This window comes from Erithacus rubecula (genome assembly GCF_903797595.1).
Source record: "Erithacus rubecula genome assembly, chromosome: 5".
NCBI lineage: Eukaryota > Metazoa > Chordata > Aves > Passeriformes > Muscicapidae > Erithacus > Erithacus rubecula.
The window spans coordinates 41606593-41628923 of NC_136687.1; the positions used below are offsets into that span (position 1 = coordinate 41606593).

General features: G+C 38.3%; 1 protein-coding gene across 8 annotated transcripts in view; it reads left to right on the forward strand.

Moving 5' to 3' along the window:
- FBXW7 (F-box and WD repeat domain containing 7) overlaps positions 1 to 21307 on the forward strand; it is a 207986-nt gene extending 186679 nt beyond the window's left edge. For 4 of the 8 annotated variants that reach the window (XM_079305425.1, XM_079305420.1, XM_079305429.1 and 1 more), the window contains 4 exons: positions 2998 to 3179; positions 4225 to 4450; positions 8284 to 8494; positions 9567 to 11590. In XM_079305425.1, the coding sequence (XP_079161551.1) occupies positions 2998 to 3179; positions 4225 to 4450; positions 8284 to 8494; positions 9567 to 9835 (888 nt within the window). In that variant the 3' untranslated portion in view covers positions 9836 to 11590. Of the gene's footprint in view, positions 1 to 2997; positions 3180 to 4224; positions 4451 to 8283; positions 8495 to 9566; positions 11591 to 20502 lie in introns of those variants that run through there. The other 4 variants (XM_079305424.1, XM_079305428.1, XM_079305426.1 and 1 more) reach the window with 2 other exon arrangements.
- The last annotated feature ends 1024 nt before the right edge of the window (positions 21308 to 22331 follow it).

Below are 22331 nucleotides of genomic sequence, written 5' to 3' on the forward strand. Positions count from 1 at the left end.
CTGCTGTATTCCATGGGAAATGAGCCACATGTAGAACACTGGCACAGCAAAAATGCTACTGTGCCATCAGACCATGCTGCAGGGTGCCCTTTGGTGCCTCTAGACCAGGAATCAGACAGTGTAAAAGATAAACATCTGGGTTGCCTTTTCCTACACAGAAACTCTTCCAGTTCAAAAAAGTCACCCTGATATGAAATTGCTATGCTACTCATGTTACCACTGGCATATGTCCTTGTATATATTCTTGGTAATTCTGCTATTCTTGTGGAGTAATTTGTGACATGAATTTTAAAGAATTTGGACAGAAACATTACTTTGTCTTCCTTAAAGCTTAACTTACGCCGCATTTACCCCTCTGGGTCTCATTTTCTCACTTATCTTCTGGCATTCTTTCAATTGTTTTAAAGTTTTTGCAACAGAGTGTTCATTTTACTATTTGAGATTTCAAGTAGAAGGTTTGTTTTCCTTCCAACCTACTATATTGCTGAGCCACAAAAAAAAAAAAATTGCTTTAGATTTAAGTATTTCCTATTAAATTAGATCCAACTCAGGCAGGAATTTAATAAGCTTCAATAATTTAATTCTGGCTTGGAGGAGCAAAACAATACGTGCAATCAAAAAGACAGTACTGAGCATTTCAGTCATGTTAGAACATCACAGCTACTCAGCCCACAGGTTTTTTATTTGAGGTGACTGATTGACCAATGTAGAAAAGGCCTTAGTGAAACAGTACTTTTTTCCTTTTAGACTGATATTGTGCGCATTTAGCTTGGTCTTAATGGTATAGATAAAAACAGGGCAGCTGCTGAAGATAACATGTTTACGATGTAAAAGGTATCCACTTCATAACGTGGAAGCTGAATGTATTCAGTGTTTGTCATTGCATGCCCAAAAAATCCTTGAAGGGATTGTTAATCCTACTCTGAGTAAGAATAAAATTAAGAGCTATAGGCAGCCTTACACTGCTGCTGTTGGATTCCCTACAAATAATTTCCATAATGAAATTTGCTTCTATTTTAATTGAAAATGGCAACCTAAACAAAAATGAAAAATACTTACCTTGTTCATACCACACTCCCAAAAGCTAAACATTCCCTTAAACATATCAAGTTAAGCACAGTGGCATGATTTAATTACTGTTCAGTAATTTTTTGAAAATAGTTGCAAAACCTTACCCCAAACCTTTAAGAGAGCCAGAAATTTTGCCTGAAAGATGGAAGCATTCTGTATCAGCTCTCATGCTTACTGATACTGAAGAATTAATAAAATAAGAAAACCCTAAAGATTGGTTTGTGCAAATGAACATGACTAAATTCCCTTGACAGATGTAAAGCCCAAAATAAGGATTCTGTGTTCTTACTGCTTTAACAGAATGATTTCTTAAAATATGAGCACATTGGTTGAAATAAGAAAAAAAGAGAACTGTAGAAATTAACATCAGCTATGAATTGAAAAAGATGTATTTGATAGCAGCGAATTAAGCCAGGAGCCAGTAATTGCAGAAGACCAGTTAAAAATTGTTAAAGAACAGGAAACCTAAGTACAACAAGCAAGCAAACCATTTTCAAGGATGCTAAAAAGAGCAGGATATTAACAACAGAAATTACTATACTGTCATGCAGAAAAATTACTTTGGAAGAAAATTCATGTGATGGAAATACAGCGTGCAGTGATAATAGAACATTTCAACAGAAACTCATTCTTACTACCAAAGTTATGTTTTTTCTTATTGAAGTTGATGTGGATAATCTCTATTTGATTTTTTTTTTTCCTAAAGTAATCCTTGGCTCAAAATGAGTGCATTTTCAAGAGGTATGATCATGAGGAGAAGATCCAGGACAGTGCAGTTAGAAAGCCAAAATGCATCAATGTTTAAATACAGTAAACCAAAAGACTGGGTATTTCCGATAAACTGTCTCAGATAAAGAATATTGGACTGTGTCAAGAGGAGTCAACTAACAGTTAAAGGAAGGCCACAGCAATTAATGCCACATAGCATTAGATTACAGAAAAAGAGATCCTCAAACTGCCTTGACCTCTTTTCTCACGCAGTTACAGGTTTGACTGATAAAAATAATAGTACAAAAGTAGATTGCTGTGTGTACTGAAAGACTCTATCCCCACGACAGAACTGAAGAAAATAGAAAAATGCAAAAATCAACATGGCACATATTTAAATGGGTTAGAAAATGGGTAGTTACAGAGATCATGTTGTTAAAGTAAATGCAGAATCTTCACACAGTATTTTTCTAAAGGAGTCTTACAAGGGTCTTTCCTTGTCTGTGTTAATTACCATTTATTGCTGCCTAGTGGGAAAGCATATATAGTCATTGCTTGTAGGGAAAACAGGCTAGGGGACAGAGACAAGCCATAGTTCTCAGCCAACAAAGATATTAGAGAACAAGGTATGAGCAAGCACTGTCTGTACATAGTGAGAAATCATGTCATACATTTGGGATCAGAGAAGGGAGGCTGTGTTTATGTAGTGTGGGCTTCTCTCCTGGGCAACAGTAAAGTGTGAAAAAGGTCTGAAACATTGTTTTGCAGGACTGATGCTGTACCTATGGTTTAGAGTGCAGTGTTTCTTGGATAAACAAACAGAAAAATACAACAAAAATATGTGGTTTATAGATTGGTGGTAAAATTACAAAGTGTGTGCTCTCGACTTCTAACACATTTCAAAAAGCTATTTGAAATCCTGCAGTGACTCGGAAAAATGCCAGGAAAATGACTCAAGGCTGCAAAACATGTCCTCGTATTTTCATTTTCTTTGGAAAGGAAAAGATTGCAAGAAAAGTTCCTAATAGTGGAAGTACCAACAATTGAGAGAGAAATTTGATGAGTATTTTTTAAAAGGGGAGTTTTTGTGTTCAATCAGATGTCTCCAGCAGTCTTCTGGCTCTTGCTATGAGAGCCAACTGTTACCTCCAAGACTTTTTCTTAAAGTTTCCATTCCACTCTGTTAAAAGGGTAACTAAAGAAAATATTTGTTTTCAGTGTTTGAGAACACTGGTTGGACACACAGGTGGAGTGTGGTCATCACAGATGAGGGACAATATCATCATCAGTGGCTCTACAGACAGAACGTTGAAAGTCTGGAATGCTGAGACCGGGGAATGCATCCACACCTTGTATGGACACACCTCTACCGTGCGTTGCATGCATCTCCATGAAAAAAGGTGAGAGCTTTGTGCAGAACTAGAGCTACAGCCTGGCCTGGCATATATGTAATTGTGCTTACAGAAAGTTCTCCTGACACTTGGGGACCTCATTCAGCACTGAGTGAAACACAAAACAGGCAAAACATAAATCAACACAAGGTAGGAGATGTTTAATAGGAGTAGAAGCTTAAGAATACTAAATGAAGAACTGAAAATTGAATCATGTACTTCAAAAAGTCAGTCTGCATTCTTTCAAAGCTAATTCTTTGTTATGCCATGACCCAGTCTCCCACACTGAATAATACCTTCTTTTGTCAATGCTACAAACTTTTACTCATTTTATCAAATAACCTTCTAAGTATTGTCACTGCAGTATTTTATTAAATTTTAACTGATTATAGCATAATTTTTGCAACAGTAAACCATGTCTTGATTCAACAAACGTTGGCATAGCTTTGTTACTTGGCTGTGGTATAGAGCTGTTGACAGAGAGATCATTGGTTGCATATCTTCTTTTTCAAAGATTGATGAGGTTTTTCTATATAAATTCCTTTAATGCTCATTCCATCTTATTTCTGTTACTGCCTAAAAAACCTTATAGAAGTATAAACTGAAAAAAATCCAGCAGAGTAGCTGTTACTTTATTAAAAGTGAAGTTTCTAAAGATCTTTATTTGTTATAATTAGTCAGCTCAGTTTTTAAAACGGAATTCCTGTAGCACTGACTTGAGCTCACCATGTTCATACTCTTTTATAGGTAGATACAACAGTCTACAGAATTTCTCATGGCATTGTTTTGATGTTCAGGAATGAAGTGGCTTTTTACTGATTGCTGATTATATCAAATAGGCAGATCCTGAGGACATGAGTAGACCAAGGAAGAACACTCCAGTCATTTGAGACGCCATTAAAATGTCACACCAAGCCAGAACTTTGTTGGCTGGTGCACCAGCTCTATCTAAAGTCCCAAATTAAAATTCAGAACCCATTTGTAGCCAAGTGTGATTGTTGTAGTACTTTTATGTTTAATTCTAAGTACAGGAGGGGTTTTCTCATTGCTGCAGGGTGGTCAGTGGGTCTCGAGACGCTACGCTGCGAGTCTGGGACATAGAGACGGGCCAGTGTTTACACGTTCTGATGGGCCACGTCGCTGCAGTTCGGTGCGTTCAGTATGATGGCAGAAGGGTTGTAAGTGGTGCATATGATTTTATGGTCAAAGTGTGGGATCCAGAGACAGAGACCTGTTTGCACACACTGCAAGGGCATACTAACAGAGTCTACTCGTTACAGGTATGTGATTTTTATCTGCTGCTTTAGTTTCCTTAAGTAACATTTAAAGTTAGTTTATTTCATCTTGCTTATTAAATTGTGGGTACCTAGTACAGAATTATACAGGCCACAAGAATACAGAGGCATCTTATTCTTGTTTTAAATAAATTGGAGGATATAGCAATTGTAAATGTGCCAAAACCCCTCTTTGATTAATGTTTTGATTTATGGAGATCTGTTTTTCTCATTTTCTAGTCCCATCTTCTACTTCTAAACTGTAACTCACAGTAAGGCTGAATCTAAAATTTTAATGATCTTATGTAAATCTCTAGCCCTCTACTTCCTCTTTTCTGAGTACAGGCCAGATATACAAATGTGAGGCTTTTTCAACAGCACCATGTTAATGTAGGTGCAGGTTATTATGGTACTGCTTTGTGGCAGCTCTCTGTTGCCCACCAGTTATCCCCAAAGCTGGTAAAGATACACACAAACCTCATGTCTTGCGTCTTCTTACTTTTACTAACCCAAAACATCATCTTGTTCATTCATAGAATCAAAAGCATCACTTCCAGGCATTGAAAGACAAAAGAAATTAATTTCATGCTTTTGCCTGTTCGCACCACAATCTGTCAGGACTTGAAAAAGAAGTCAACAAAGACAGTTCAAAATTGGGAAATGGCATTCAGCATGTATCTGCTCTAGCTTGTGATCTGAAAGTGAAGTTCAGTGCTAGAGATATTTTTCATAAAGTATTTAATATCTCCCAATAATATATTAAATATGAACAAAGTTCCTAATTGGTTTCCTTTCTTAAAAATATGTAGCAAAATTTATCAGGAACTCCAACTCTTCTCTTATATTCATTTGCTGAGGAGTGTCCTCTAGAAAAGCAGCAAGCATATTAAAAATGCTGTACTACCTACCTACCTACCTACCTCTCAAAAATGTTCTGAGGATTTATTTCGTGTGGGGCAATTTGGGAACAGATGTTATTCTACCTTATCTTCACCACTGACTCTTGTTTTGGTTTACGAATATTTATGTCTTGCTCTGACACTGTAGTAATAACAGCTCAAATAACTGAGTTGTATTACACATCAATATGTTCTGAAACAATGGGAAGGAGTCAGGCAGGGCAAGCTGGAGGCTACAGGTTTTTACAGGTTTGAAACAGAAAGATTCCTTAAAATTGCCTGGTAGCTCCTGCCCTTTAGCCCCAAAACAGCAGAACTCCCATAAATAGAATAATCAGACAGAATAAGCCAGTCCTCCATGGCAGGTTCTATTATATCTCAATATTTCCCCATGAGTAGACCTAATATTTTCCATAGATGCTTTTTCAGCAGTTGAAGACCACTAACCCTGCTGAAATTTCTTACTCTTTCTTACCTGCCTTTGCAGTAACCCACAGATTCTCAGGATTCATGGATAACTCACTGATCCAAACCATTGTTTGTTTCACTGCAGCACCGTCAATTTCTCTTGATGCCCAGCCTTGAACCTTTCTTTCTGAATACCTCATGAACAGCGAATACAATTAGTTTGCGGGAAAGGGGAAAGAGAATTGAAAATTTGTTACATCAGTTAGGTTTAGTTCTTTTTAGGATAGAAAAATGTTCTCTAGTGTTCTCAAGTCTGTTGGGCTACTTGGGCCTCCTTGTCTTTTTATTTGAAGTCAAATTATTTCCCGTCCTCTTCGGAAAGCAGGAGACCCAAAACAGGGTCCAGTCAAAGTCTTGTCAATGCTTGCTAGCAGTGATTTTTTTTTTATGCCTTCCATTCAGACACCAGAGGGTCTTTTTTAGTGTATTTTCACCTATGAAAATGCATATTAAAATGCATTTAAGTGCATTGTATAAAATGCAGTGCATATAGCAGATAAGCAGTCTGTGTGCTAGACACTCTCCATTCTTCTGAATCTAGGTGCCATGCCCAACCATGTATGATTGCAGAGCTCTAAGATACTAATTTTCTGCAGGTCTTATAAGAAGCAGCAGCCCCAGATAGTCGAGTTCCCTTAACTGGGTTTGTTTTTTCATTATCAGATACCAGTCAGTCCACAGGGACAAAGAATGTCACATTACCTTAAATATAACCAAGATTTCTCCCTAGCCTTCTTTCTCCCAGGCTGCAGCTGTAACTTCATTCATTCCCTGCTAAGTTCAGATCTTCACACTTTTTACTTGACTTCTACACCCCTTGCTTTTGGTCAGTTCTACTCTTTAAAATGTCACTCAAATCCTAATGAAAATAGTAAATGCCAGACCTCTCTGACACTCTTTCTGGTATCTCTAATAGTACTCTGAACAAAGTAATAATATCCCTGCCTGAAATTTATCTCCCTCTTTGTAAAAATACAACCAAGACATTCGCGGTATCACATGACTTTTTACTCCATCATGAAAAAAATCATATTGGTTAAGATAATTTTCCCACAAGTCTGTTTGCTGCTACTTACCACATTACAAAGGGCTTAAAAGTTCCTTGTGGAAATTGAAGTTAGGCTGATTCATCCATTATTCCCCTATCCCATCATCTCCTTCAATAAAGGAAGGAATTGTATTTGCCGTCTGAAACTTGTCTATTTTCCATGCGTTCTCAAAGATAGCAGCAGATGTCTCTGAGACCATCTTAAAACAACTTGCCTTATGTGATTTTGTTCCCCCATTCTAGCAAAACCTTGTACTCATTTGTCAGTGGCATTACTGCTGTGAGCCTACACTCACATGGCTGAGGACTGAAACAAAAAAGTTAAATAGCTGGCCCCAATAAGTGTTTCCTTCCCACTGAGGATAAATGAGGGGTTTTTGACCTTCCTCTTGATGTGTTTTTTTTCCCGTTTTGTTATAATTCTGGTTGGGACTTTTTTCATTCAATAGTGAAATGGCTCTTGCTAGTTTTATCTTGTGTTGTGCTCTGCCTTTCTGGTTTTGTCCCAGTGTGCTCTTTTATACACATCTATTGATCTAGTTTCTACTTTTTGTATAACTCCCTGTGGTTTAGCCAAATGGGTCTCAGTAATTTACAATACTTGCTATCTTTCTTTTACACAGGATAGTTTGTGTCTTTAAGAAACTGCCAACTGTCCTGAACTCTTCTTCCCCTCAGAGAATAGATACATAAAATCCTCATAGGAAGGAAGTCTCGGGTTTCTTAAGTATGCCTGCTTGAAGCTCACTGGTTTTATTCTATTGCTGTTTCCCTTTTTGAGAATTCTAGACTCATATTATTATCACTATAGCTCAGGTTATTTTCCACCTTTCTGTTCTCTACATGGTCAGTCCTCTTGGTCAAAAGAATCTCATATGTTAGCCTGTATGTCTCCCCTACAATGACTGGGAAGATATACTTCCTTACTGTATGCAATTAGGGTTACAAAATAGCTAAATTCTATATTTTCCAATTACATTTCCTTCCCGGTTCTTATGTTGTGAGTTTTCTGTAGATGATTTGGGTAATGTTGTTGTCGTTCTCCTGCTTGAAGTTCTTAGGACTTGTAAAAAGCAAAGTTGGCTTTATAACATCTCCTTTAGGAAAAGTACTTTCTCATACCTTTGCATACTGCAGGGTAGTCAGGATCTGCTGTGTTTAAAGGAGATGTATTGCATTTCAAAGACCAGTGGCTGAGTCTATTTTCAAATCATGTCCCTCAAGAGCCCACATGTTCAACAGAAAATTGCACTGACCATAAAGCAACTGCTGTGGTAACATGGCCATCTCTACTGACTCCTTACTTTGTACTGTACTGAATATATATATAGTATCTATATATTGCATGTAGTGATTAAATGATTAATAGCCTTTTTTGTAAGGTTCTAATATAATTGCTTATAATAGATTAACCTTTTTTGTAGTTTGATGGTATCCATGTGGTGAGTGGATCTCTTGACACTTCCATCCGAGTTTGGGATGTGGAGACAGGCAACTGCATTCACACTCTAACAGGCCACCAGTCACTCACAAGTGGAATGGAACTCAAGGACAATATACTTGTGTCTGGAAATGCTGATTCTACAGTCAAAATCTGGGACATTAAAACAGGACAATGTTTACAGACATTGCAAGGTAAGTTTAAACTAGCTTCATGGAAATCAAGCTGCCTACAGTGTTCTGTGCTGGAAATTCTGCATAAAAAACCTTTAAAATAATTATGTACAAAGAAACAAGTACTGACCACTTAAAACTTGAATATTTTTCTGATGACAGCTGTGTGATCTTCTGAACAAAATATATTTAATCTATTCAAGTAATTTGCCTATTATGAAAGGCAGATGGTCTGGACTGACAGCAATTTGCTATGGGTATATTAGGCTAATAAGCCACATAAATATGTAGGAAATTACATTTCAAAAGAGACAGTCAATGTATTTATTTAGAGGTCACTTGAATGTTTCAAAGCCTCCAGTTTAATTGGAGGCAAAGTGCACTGTCTGTTGCAATAAATCAAGAGATGCAAGTGGAAGATGTTTTCTTTATTTCAGTAAGGAGAAAGGTTTTTTTTGTTGTTGTTTGGTTGGGGGTTTTTTTGTTGTTTTTTTTTCCTCCCCCTCCATGTTGACAGTTGCCACTCAGGCATCATGCACACAAACCCATGGTTGTGTTTCTCCCCACAGTAAAAGTCTTCTATCATTCTCAAATATTATATGCAGCAGTGCTGGTTGGAGCAAAAAATTTAATTTCCCTCTAAAGCAAACTGCTACTTTAACCGTTTAACAGACATATAGTCTTTAAGCTATATGTCAGTATTTACTGATGGAGTAAACTCAAAATAACACTTCAGAGGGACTTGGAGATAAACTCTTACAGCAGTCATCTCATTGTGGATGGTTAAGTTCATTTTCATGGATGTCCAAGTGCACGTTTGTCCAACTGCCAATATACAGCACAACGAGATCACTGAAACAAAGAAGAAAATACTGGGGAATTTTTTTATACCTGCCTTCACTTTTTGAAAGCCTGGCAAGGCTTCTGCACCTCTTAATGTACAAACTGAGAATTATAACAGATAGTACTCTATTATTTCTAATAGACAGAAGGAGCTGTGTGCAAATAGCAAAGTGTTTATTCTAGATGCAGCATTGTCTGACATTGCTTTCTAATTAATTACAAGTAGAAATGTTTTTGTTTATTCTTACAGGTCCCAACAAGCACCAGAGTGCTGTGACCTGTTTACAGTTCAACAAGAACTTTGTAATTACCAGCTCAGATGATGGGACTGTAAAACTTTGGGACTTGAAAACGGGTGAATTTATCCGAAATCTAGTCACATTGGAGAGCGGGGGAAGTGGAGGCGTTGTGTGGCGAATCAGAGCTTCTAACACAAAGCTGGTGTGTGCAGTTGGGAGCCGCAATGGGACTGAGGAAACAAAGCTGCTGGTGTTGGACTTTGACGTGGATATGAAGTGAAGGGCAGAAAGATTAATTTTTCCAAATGTGTAGATGATGTTCTCCTTTCCCTCCCTGCTGAAAAAAAAAGGAAAAGGAAAAAAATCCCTTGTCCTTGGTGGTGCAGGATGTTGCCTTGGGGCAACAGATCCTAAAGACCTACAGACTACGAAGGAGAAGACAAAGATGACAAACTATTACTGACAAGAGAGGCTTTTGCTGTCTCGTCACATAAAAAGGCTACACTCTTGACTGGGGCAGCTTTGCAAAAATACAACTTTAGAAATGAAACCAGGTGCAATTAATTTCTTTAATTTCCTCCAAAAGTTCCTTGAGCAATTTGGAGTGAAAAAAAAAACCAACAAAATGTTACAGTTCTTGTTAACAAGTTATTTTACCACAAAGATCTTGAAATAAGCTGCACAGGCAAGCCTGCACATGCACCCCTGGGTCACCCTGGGTCCCAGCAGCCCCTCTGAGCAATGAGCTGTCCCTTAGCCCTGCTCAAAGCAAGGGGTTGGATGGGACTCCCTGTAAGGTCCTTTCCAACCTCCACCAGCAGTCACTGGCTGACTTTCAAAAACTAGAGAGCATCTGCAATGAGAAAAACAAAAACAAAGAATCCATTCCTGGTGTGGAAAAGCTAAAATATTACTGTGAATTGTTTTGTACAGCTTTATCAGAACTTTTTCTTTTTTTTCTTCATTCCTTTTTTTTTTTTTTTTTTTTTCCCAACCATTGCCAATGTCAGTCACAGTATTAGCCTCTGTTTAATCTATTTACTGTTGCTTCCATCTGCACTCTTCAACGCAGAAGTTGCTCTGAGGTGGCAAGCTGTCCTGGGTTTTGAGAGTCCTCTGATGGATTTAATTAATAATGCTGGTGCTAGAAGTAGGTCTTCAATTATGGGATTGTTGTCCCACCCCTGTACTGTATTCCCAGTGGCCAAACTTATTTATGCTGCTAAATGAAAGAAAAAAAAAGCAAATTAATTTTTTTAATTTTTTTTTTTCTGCTGTGACGTTTTAGTCCCAGACTGAATTCCAAATTTGCTCTAGTTTGATTACAGAAAAGACTTTTTGCCACTGAAACTTGAGCCAACTGTGCCTCTAAGAGGCTGAGAGTGGAAGAGTTTCAGACAATTAAGAGTGAAGTTTGCCTGCAAATAAAGAATTGAGTGTGTGTGCAAAGCTTATTTTCTTTTTTCTGGGCAAAAATTAAAACACATTCCTTGGAACAAAGCTATTGCAGCCTGTTCTGTGGGGAAATTCTTCTTTGTGAGGGCTGTGGTGAATGGAATGAACATACATTAAAAAAAAACCTGACAACATTTAAAAAAAATACAAAATGCAAAAATTAAAGTTGCTGGTCAGTCTTAGTGTTTTACAGTATTTGAGAAAAAAACCCAACTGTTACAGTCATTTCTGGGAGGAACTAACAGAGCAAAAACGTTTTTGTAAGGATATCACACGCAAACAAAATGAGAAAAAAGTCAAATGGTTTGCCTCATTCTCCAAGAGCCTCTCTACTCAAGCTGAACTGTGAAAGTGGTTTAACACTGTATCCTAGGCGATCTTTTCTCCTTCTTTTTTTGTTTTTGTTTTATTTATAGTCTGATTTGAAATAATCAGATTCCAGTTGGTTAATTTTAGTTATGTAACAACCTGACATGATGGAGGAAAACAACCTTTAAAGGGATTGTGTCTATGGTTTGATTCACTTAGAAATTTTATTTTCTTATAACTTAAGTGCAATAAAATGTGTTTTTTCATGTTAGTATGTCTTTTTTAAATTTTTTTATTTTCCAGTGTTAATTTAATATTATGTATCCTGAGAGAGGTAAAGCAGTCAAGTTGCTCATCTTACTGGTACATGCTAAAATATGCCTTGGGACTTTTTATAGGTCTTCCACAGGTGTGTGTGTCCTCTCCTTCAGTTGCCATGTAGAATTTGTCACATGGGTCTGGACAAACATGCAGGAAGGACATTCGCTCCTTCTCACAAGGAATGTGTCAGGACCTTGCTCTTGAGGGGAGTCAGCTATAAAAAGCTGCTTAAAACTTTTTCTGATACCACCTCGTAACTGCATCTTAAATTGAAACCTGATGTTTATTATTTATGGATATCAATCAGTTGATTGCAGTTGACAGCAAAGAATCAATCCATAAATGCAACTAAAATCAAAGTTAGGATTGTAGGAGAGCCTGAAATAAAGCTTCAGAACAAATAATAAAATAACATAATTCCGCATCAGTCCAACGGTAGTTTTATCAGAGCCCTGAAACCAAGGTAAGTCATCATCTGTCTCTGAAACTTAGCACTTGAAGTGTCAAGTTCTGTCTCAAATCTCCTTGACTAAAATAATTGTTTTCTTCTGTGTAAGCTTTTCTTTCAGGGCATAGCGTTTGCTTGTTTATGACAGTTTTCCTGTATAGAAAGCTGTCATTTAAAAAACTGGAACAAAACAGTAGAAGAGAAAATGCATGGATAGAAAGGAAAAATATATACTTACACATGAGACTATGCAAACAAAATTTAATTCCAGTCCTTACATTACACAAAACATGAAATGGTGAAGGATCATTCTTCCATCAGGCCTCTGGAGATTAAAAAGCCATTTGAACTGAGTGAGCAGCTCCAACTTGTGAAAATATGTTCCTTGAGTTAGTGCTTAAGGAAAAATGTTTGCAGCAAGCACTGACAATATAAAAGTTGTGATTGTCTCTTATTTATGTAAAATCAATTAAAGAGTTAATCCTTTCTAAAATGGCAGTGAAAGACTGCCAGGATGTGTCATGGTTCTGCTGAGAGTGCAGGCCAGGACTCTGGGCCCCTTTAATGGCAGAAGTTTTGCCAGTGTGGGCTGAAGTACTTATGAGAGGGGATGAAAATAGAAGGGTAGAAATACGAATATTTAATACAATGACCAGAACAATAGCTTTTAAGATTATATAATTTTCTTCCATGATTTTTAGAAATTATACCAAGAGTGAAGGTGCTGGCCTAATGGTGCAGGAGGATGAGAGGTTTCTGAGTAGTGTTGCACTGGAGGGCAGGAATACAAATCTGGGCAGAAGAGAGAACTGACAGAGGAAGGAAACTAACAAATCAAGGTATTTTAGGCAGCTAATATGAGCAGGAGGAAAAGTGCTTAACTAGAAATGAGAAGTTTTCCTGTTGACAATGTGGTTCCAGCAGTATCTAAATGTTCAAATTCATACAGAATATCTTGAAGCAAACCATATTTTCAGATTCCTTCATCGCAGATTAAGGTTCAAATAAACTATTGGCTGTAAAGTCAAGATATGATTGACTGTCAAATTAAATGCGAAAAAACACAGAGTACCTAAAAACAGAAAAGCTTTTCCCATTCAATAAAACTTTACAAAGTTAATTGTGTTAGTACTTTAACAACTTCTAATTTTGTGTAGACTGTAGGTTTTTAGGAGTTGCTTATGAGCTATCTGAACAATTCAGCTCCATAAGCAGACATTTTGGGATTTAAGTGACAGGATTTTGAAGATGGGCCTGTAGTAAACACATTACAAGTAAGAAACAGCAGTTTGTCTTCCCCCCCCCCCCCCCCTTTTGTTGGTGTATTCATCATAATATAGTTCACAATATGAACTCTCCTTTGTCATGCGCTTCAAGTAGGACTGCTTAGGCAATATCTTCATTTAGTGTAATTAGATTTTGGTTCTAAGATGGGTGAAGTGTTTGGGATTTTTTAAAAATACAAACTTTTAAGAATATTTGTATAAGACTGCAACATCTTTATGTTCTCAATACACAGGCTGTTCTTGAATCCAGTGGCTTAGCCCTCATAGGCTATGTCAAAATACTGCAGCTATCCTAAAGAGAGAACTGCAGTAGTGTTTCTGGCATTTCTGCTCTCTTTATGCTGTTTCCCCTTTTAGTTTTAGCCCTAGAATAAGCTTCCTTACTTTCTCCTGTGTGTCAAACCAAGTTAAGGGTTTTTTTATGTAATAATTCTTAATGAACTTAGATTTTATCCAACAGTAAATCAGAACTAGTATTGCCACTTCCTCCAAGAGCCTATTCCTGTGCTCTCAATTTACTTATTCAAGAGATAGGACCAGACATTTAACAGCTGTGTCTACGCCAAATTGTAGTTCAGATCAGCAGCTTTCCCAATAGAACACAGTGCTGCCTTGGAGACCACTAACAGGATTCCTTCAGGAATCCTAAATATGGAGCAGCTCTCTAGGAGCACATACCAGGAACTAAAGTGTCATGGTCCGCCCAATTCAAGAGCCAGTCGCGACTGGTTCTTTTATGGATCTCAGAGCGCAAAAGACACAGCAGGGGACAAAACCAGTTTACTTCTACAAAAATGCACTTTATTTAGTGCCAACCAAAATGCGATAGTGGGACAGAGAGAGAGAGAGAGAAAAGGGGGGTTGGCATTATAGCTACCGAGATGGGCAGACAAATCCTCGTGGAGCCAGCCAGTAGATGTCTGTTGCCGTCTGGGGAGATCTCGGGGGGTCTCCTCTGAGAAAGTCACTTTTACAGTCCTTTCCCAAAGCAAGTGGCTTCTGGCCAAAAGGTGGGAAGATTTATGGACTATTGTATGTGGAGCTCGTTACGCTGGGGAACAGGTGGAAACAGGACGCTTCTAGGCACATCAAAACCATCTTTGTCGTCATGAACACACGCAGGGCAGCCTATACTGACCAGTCCATTGTTCTTCCATCTGTGGGAGCTTGTTGAGTAAACACCCTGTGACTAGTCATGAGAAACCAGCCCTGGTAGGCATCACCTGTGGAACAGTCACTTGGTGTTCCTCCCATCCCTGGCCAGCGTAGGCCTCAGGCAAGGGTCATTGGGCAGAAACAGATGAGAGACTCAGACGGACTCTCACTCCTCTGCTGGAGGAGCATGTCGGACCAAAACAGAACTAGTTCAACATGTCAAAAATACATTTATGTGGACATTAGGTCTTCAGGACCAACATTTTGTAATTGGCATTATAGTTCTGTTCCTATGCACAGCACTATTTGCTGGTATGGATATAACCATCAACAGCTCCTCTCCCACAGCACCCCTTGTAATCCTCACTTGTAATCAGAACAAGCTCCTGTCCCAACAGAATCCACCTGATATCACTTACAAGATTTGACAAAGCAAAAAGCTCAGATGCCTTCAACTCTCAGCATTCCTATGGAGAGGTTCTTCTAATCGTCTTATGGAATCCAGTAGAAAGAAATACAAATCTCTTACAATGTCTGGTCAAAATCTTCTACCAGTAAATCAACACCTGATTATTCAGAGAAAGAAACAGTGAAGTTGTGCAATTGTACAGAAGAGCCAAATAAAAATAATAGTAATAATAATAATGACAAACTTGCCAGTAATTACTTTGGTCACTCTTGCAAATTTTTTATTATTTAAAGGGTAGTATCCAAGCCATATCAACAACTGAATCTTTAATAAAAGTGGGGATATTATTTTCTTTCCATTTCCTGCTGTTCTATCTATAACCTTGATCCCTGTCAATGTGCAAAAATACATGCTATGGAATGGCATTTACTATTTTATCATAATATATTATGTTTATGATTATACATGAAGTATATGATCTATTTGATATATACCAGGGTTGTCAAACTTCATCCAAAAATGGCATATACAATTTTTCAAACACCTCTTCAAGCATTAGTGCAGGTTTATAACATATGTTTTTACATAAAAGCTGTTCCAGGTTCCTTCTGAGACAGAGAATCTGACAAACCAGTTGTCACCAAAAGGTCAGCAGCCAGTCCAGGCTCTTGCTTCCTGTTCAAGTTGCCAACTGGCCCAGCAGCTGCAGCGCTACTTCAGGGTGAAGAAGTAGTGAATTGTGCTACCAGAAGCAAGAACTGCCAAGGGCAAATGGTGCAGCACTCTCTGAGACTGCAGTTCCTAAGAACCAACGGCTTTATGCCCATGTGCACTGCATTACTCGAGACTAGCTGGGACAGGAGAGTCCAATAAAATCATAACTGAGCTAGGACAGAATCTCCCCAAGAACTAGAGATGGCAGAAATCACTAATCAGAGTGGTTGCCAATTCACCAGTGGTTCTAAATTACAGACCGAGACTTGGCTAAAGGCATCCTTCAGCTCTCCTTTGTCCTCACCTCTGCCTCGCTTTGATACAGCCTCAACTCCCTACTGACAAGCTGATCTTGTTCAAATTTACCTAGTAGCAATATTTTTGGTGAAAGATAACCTGAGTTTTTACTCCTCTGTGCTGCTGGAATCTACCCTGTACATTTTGCCACTTCATGCACAGGGACAGCACAGCCTTGAGTCTAACACTGAATGCTCTGAGATGCAGTGCATGGAGATGAGAAGATATTCATCTCAGAGTGAGAGATTCATCATCAGTGTTACTAAAATGATCCCCAACCTGAGTCTAGATTGAAAGAAGTGTCCTAGACCTGGTTCAGTTAGGTAAATTTCAAGTTGGTCTCTAAATTCCTTAGTCTTCCAGTCATGCCTGAAAAAGTACATCCTAAGAAGCTTCACAGTTAAAGCAGGATCGTAAGTTTTGTCTCCTGGAAGCTGGGAGAGGTCATGGTCTATGGAGAGTGAAAAAACATGGAAAGTCAATGTAAGCTGGATCAGAAGTGACCTATGGAATTCAGGGAAGGGCAGATGACAACAGTTGGGTCTTTTGGGGGGCAAGGTGGGGTGGGGAGGCTTTCCAAGGGATCATAATTTTACATCCTTCAGTGACTACTGTGGAGTATTTCATCATTGTCATCACCAAAGCACAGGAGTAAGATTTTTAATGAAGCTGTTAGTTGGGCTGCCCTGTAATGGAGTATATGATCAACCCTGATAGCTCTGGCTTACCTGAACTGCTCTTACCTGAGGCAGATTGTTTGATGAGAAGATGAATGAAATGCCCTCAGACCTCCTCCTTGTTTCCAGTCCCTCATGTGAAAGATGCAGGTTTCACAGGCTGTTTGCAGTGCATTATTTGAGAGTGCTTTCTTCTTTTAATTTAAAAAAAGAAACATGGAATGTAGAAGATCCAAAAACTTCAAAGGCAGTTTCCATTGCCAAAGGAGTCACATTTAAACTTTAGTTCGTTCCCTAGATTGAGTATTCAAATCTGACAGTGTGAGAAGATGCTCACACCTTGGAGAGGATTGATGATTTGTAAGAGACAGAAGGATTTAGATTATGACTGTAAATATCAAAGTGGTAAACTGAGCAGTACTGCTTTTCCTAAACTGGAGTTTTATTTTGAGCTCCTCAGTTTGAAATTAATTTCTAGCAATACCACAGCTTTACAGATATAAAGAGATTATAAAACTTGTTTCCTTACCCTGATATACAGAAAATCTGAGTACTACATTCCCCTCTCTTTTCAAACTGCCATTTTCTTTTAAGTTTCCTGATACATTTCAGAGATGATTTTAAATGTGCACATAGTTTATAGTTTGAAATAGAGAAGAATTAAAACCTGCAGACTAGATAGAGCTCAAAATATGTTCCTTCAGACATTTGCTGCTTTTTGTCTGCTTTGGTGTTCCTCCTGTTAGTTCTCAGTAGACAGAAGTGAACATTTCAATTAACTAACATCCACATTTTCCCAAATAAACAAATTTTATAGAAACCTTTCTTTGTTGGTGTTTCCATTGTCCACTTAGCACACACCTTATGCATTCACTAGCTGCTCTTTACCATTCTGCTGACTACTTCAAAATTTCAAATATTCCGATTTCATGCAAAACAACACAGTAACATGATGTTTCTTGTGTCTGTCCTTCAGTCTCACACAGAATTTTACATTTCAAACCCAGAAACTGGTATGTGTAGGCTTAGTTCCTCATGGACAGTCATTTCCAAGCAGAATCAGCTCTTGAGGCCTCCCTGTTTATCACTGTTTGCTATATGGCACAATTTGGACAGCCCGGGGTAGAGGAGCAATAAGGAGGAGGAATGCTTTGTGTGAGATACCATTATTGTGTTCATCTTGTAAATGGGATGTGGCTCCACAAAGCTCTAAAATCTCCAATTTGATTTGAAAAATTCAAGACTTCAGCCTGAATTTTAAAAGGCTCAAACTACATATTCATTTCTATATATACACATTCTCATCTTGGAACATGTAAAGCTTTACATATTAAAAAAAAAAAAAAGACTTGACAACTACATAATTTCTCTGTTTTCCTCTATTTATGCCTCTTAGTTGGTATTTTCTTTGACACTTGCACTTCAATTTCCTTATGTTTCCTTTCATCCTTTGTCCTGTTCCCTATGTTTTTATTTTTATGTTTTACTATTAATCTCCCTATTTTCCAGATTTTTATCTTCCTCATCTTTCTCCATTTGTGAACATTTCTGCTTTGAACTGTTAGAGCCAGCTCTCCTCTCTTCCCTTATTCCAAGATCTGAGTTGGCAAGCTGGAGTCTTTTTCACACCCCTCTGTGCATACAAGATATATAGAAGATACATAAGCCAGATGAGAAGCAAGTACAGAGGACTCAGAAAAAAATAATTTTAAATCATTAATTTATTTTTCTGCATCTAATGTTTGTCTACCCATTGTCCACATATAACTCAAATGGTCCAACAGCAACAGGATCAGGCCCTCTTAAGCACAGACTAGTCTACCATCAATTTCACAAACAGCAGAGCAACAAACATTGTCTAATTCCATACTCATCAAGCATTCCTTCTGCTTCCTGACAAAATATAATGTTTTATTTAAAAAATATGTTTTCTTGCATCTAAGGAAATCTAGTATGTAAAGGTAATTTTGAAAACTATTATGAAACATAGGTAATACATGATTTTCTAAATCTATGCAGTATTTTGAAGTTACTTTGTTTAACAAACTTTTAGATTATACACCTCTGGACAAAAACTGATCATCCTGACAGAAACCTATTTTATAAAGCTCTGTATAATAAATAAGAATTTGAGGCTGCAAATGAACCTGTATTCCAAACTCCACAAGAGTGGTTGATATTCCTTCCACTACTACCAACACAGCACAGCTGGGATAGCATGGTCTGTCAGGGGATGTTAGGAGTAACACAGAAACCATGTCTAAAATAATCTAGTGCACATGGCTTACTAATTCTTAATACACACTGACAGTGTAAGCAATAAAAGCACAGGAGGCAGTGTAGGATGTGACTGTGGACCAGGTACACTATCCTGGCGCTGCTGAGATTCTACTGTTCTAGTGACACAATATATCCCACTGAAAAAAGCCACAGACATCCAGCACTTATCTGAGACTTGGCTTCTGCATTGTCCTAAAACAACATCACTCAAAAGGAAAAGCAACTATTAAGAAGGACACAGTGTTCAGAGCAACAAAGTAACAGATAAGACATCCCCATCTTTGCAGAACAAAAAGCAGCAAAACCAACTGAATAAAACACTCATAACAAGTCAAACCAACAAAACTCAAACCCAAGTCCCTGAATCTTTTATCTTCTTGTTTCATTTCGTCTTAATGATACTGTTAACAATTGCAGGTAACCTCCTCACACTGTAAATCTATTCCCACTCAATACACAGCCCAAACTGTGCATATCATACTCACAGATTTTATGGCAACATTTACTCAGTGAGACAGTTAAATACTATTTGCTACAAAGTTGCACTTTTAAAAAAATTTTTGTTTGTTCTATCCAAGCATTTTGGTCTTGCTTGTTGTTTTACAAACAGAGCAGAACAGTAGCCACTACTTCCCCCGTGGCTTGAACCAGGCTGACAATAGGTGAGTGTTCCTGCTCATCCTTTCCAGGCTGAAGGATCGCTGGATCAGAAAAAATAAGTTAGAATTAGACAGAGGTTCAAAGTTCCAAAAGCAGGACATATGACTAGCATTGTATCTGAAATGTCTGAGGTGCAGAAGCCTTTCCTAATAACAACCAGACAAGTACCTTGCATAGCTAACAGGAGCCACCAGATAGCAGACAAAAGCAGCTAAACCCAGTAGGAAAGGGTGCAGAAGTTCTCCCATAGATATAATGAGTTCACCAGAGAAGAAAAGAAACCTTGAAAAATATCAGCATATTCTGATTTGCTCTTAGAAAATCCAAAATTCCACGACACCCCCATTATGCAATCTGATTTATCAGACAGCACAATGCAGACAAAACCGTTGTGACACAAAGACAATAGTTCCTTTAATCTTTGACTTTCCAGACAAATTATCTGTGATCAGTACCTGAGGCCAGTTATTTATGCACACAAACAAGAACTTAAATTTTCTGCATCACAGAAACACCCTGTTCCCAAACATTTGGCCAGCAGGAGCACACACAGTTGTCCCTTCAGCCACCAACCTTTCTCTCCAGGCTGGCCATAACCACCACACACCCAACAAACCCTCTATAAAAGGGTCTTGATCTCTCTTTCTCCATGGCTGTTCTCTAAAATTCAGGATATTGTCCATAAAGATTATTTTTCCTATCGTTTTGGCTTTTGGTAAAAGCAGCAAAGGTGAAACAAAAGACACTGCTTTACAGGCAATGAATAACTGTGTGATAAATAGAAAGAAATTACCCTAGTCAGAAAAGAAATGAAGAAGTAATATGTTATGCTAAACCAAAACTTACCTTGCCTGCATTTTAGAACTCTTCTACTGTACTTGGTAAGAGGCTGGAGACAACTAACTGTGAAATTCATGCAGTATTTTTCTCTTCCAGGAGGGATGGAAGCCCTGCTATTTCAATCTGCTCTTCTTACAAAATGTGGAAAATCTATTTTCAGTGTGACCCTTGTCTCTCTGCCAGCTCAGGATGTAAATTTTGCACTACTCTTGGAAAGCAACATGGTTTTCAGAGAGCCATTCCTGTTTGGAAGCCTGCTGTGGGATGTTGCACATTCTCTGATGTCTGTGTTTGGTAGAAAGAGCATGCCTCTGCCTAAGTCTTTATCTCACATCTTCTTAGGCATTTTCCAGCATCCCAAAGTACATTGAACCCTGAGCAATTAGGAGTTCAAGCATATAATATAGAGGAATGGATAATAAGTCTCGAGGAATGCATCCAGCTACAGTTATACTCCACTAAGGTTAGAGGTCCAGCCCTTCCTCATTTAGATCTGATGTTGAAGGAATTCATACTACTTTATGCGAGCTCCTAATTTGCAATTTTGCTGCAAACAATTTACAATCAAATGAAGTGAAAGCTAGAAGCAAAGAGTACATTAATGACCTAATTTTCCTTTTGCATTTCTCTTCATTTTATCTTTCAGTGAAGACCAATCTTAAAAAATTGGATAATTGGCCAAATAAATGCGATTTTTTTTTTTCTTTTAACTATTGCTGCATAAAAGCTGAACTGTTGGTATGAACTGCAGCATTGTCTTCTGCTGAGGACAGTCCTATATGACCAACCTCCATCAAAAAAATTGGGACAACAACATTATATTTCAGACTGATAATTCATACTCTAACAAAGTAGTATCAAAATGCATCACAGTGTCTGAATAAAAAATTTATTGTTCTGGGCTAGATATATGTAATTTGTAAATTATAAAGCCATGTGGATGCTAAGATGCTTCTTAAAAAGTACAGTAACTATTCTGTCAAAAACATAGAAGGAATGTCAAAGCAGCTCTTGTAGTAGTCCTACACCAGGTGCAGCTAAATCAGTGAATTATTATTTTCTTAGGTTTTGAGGCAGTCTAAAGGCATTGGTCAAGCACCAAACCTCAGCCTGGGGGAAGGAGGTAAGGAATGTGGTTGTTTCACAGAACAGTGCTCAGTCTGAGCCTTGCTCCTTACAAGAGACTGTCTGCTGCCCTGTGGAAATGTACCTAGTGGTGAGTTGATCTGCTGAGACATCTGGAGAACTCACATTTTTAGAGACCGTTTATTTTCCAGAGGTTTAGGGAGTTCAGCTGGCTCAAGGGAGTCAGTTAACTGCCAGCACAAGGGAAGCAGGTGGCCAGGAGCAAGGTGGTCTTCCTCTCCCAGCATCCTGATGAGTTGCTGAAACCTCAGGAGACACTGAGTTAAGCTGATATCTCAAAAGGTTCCAGGGAAATCAGAGGTGCTGCACTCATCTCAACTCCTGCTATTCCCACATCTCCTGTCTCGTTCCCATACTTGCCTGACACCCAGATCCCATTCAGATGGTTAAATCTCTCTGGTTACAGTAATCAGCCAGGTCAGCTTATAAGCCACATCCTATGGCCAGCTTAACCATCCCAGCAAATATCTAGGATGTAACACTGGACCAGACTGGACTGCTTTCCTTAGAGAAGTGATCTGATGTTTTGCCCCAACTTAATTGTCCATGTCTAGGCAATTAGCACACTCTAAACACTGACCTATGTGCTGCTGGTAGGGAAAGAAAGAACACTTCTGAAGGAAATAGAAAGACCTATGCTTAAGACACCATAGGCTGTGCCCCTTCAACACCACCTTCTGCAGAGACAAATCAAGCACCCATAAACTAAATTTCAAATCCATCTCTGTGCTCAGCCCTGCTCATTTCCATGATGCTGCACGGAAAAGCAAGAATCTGCT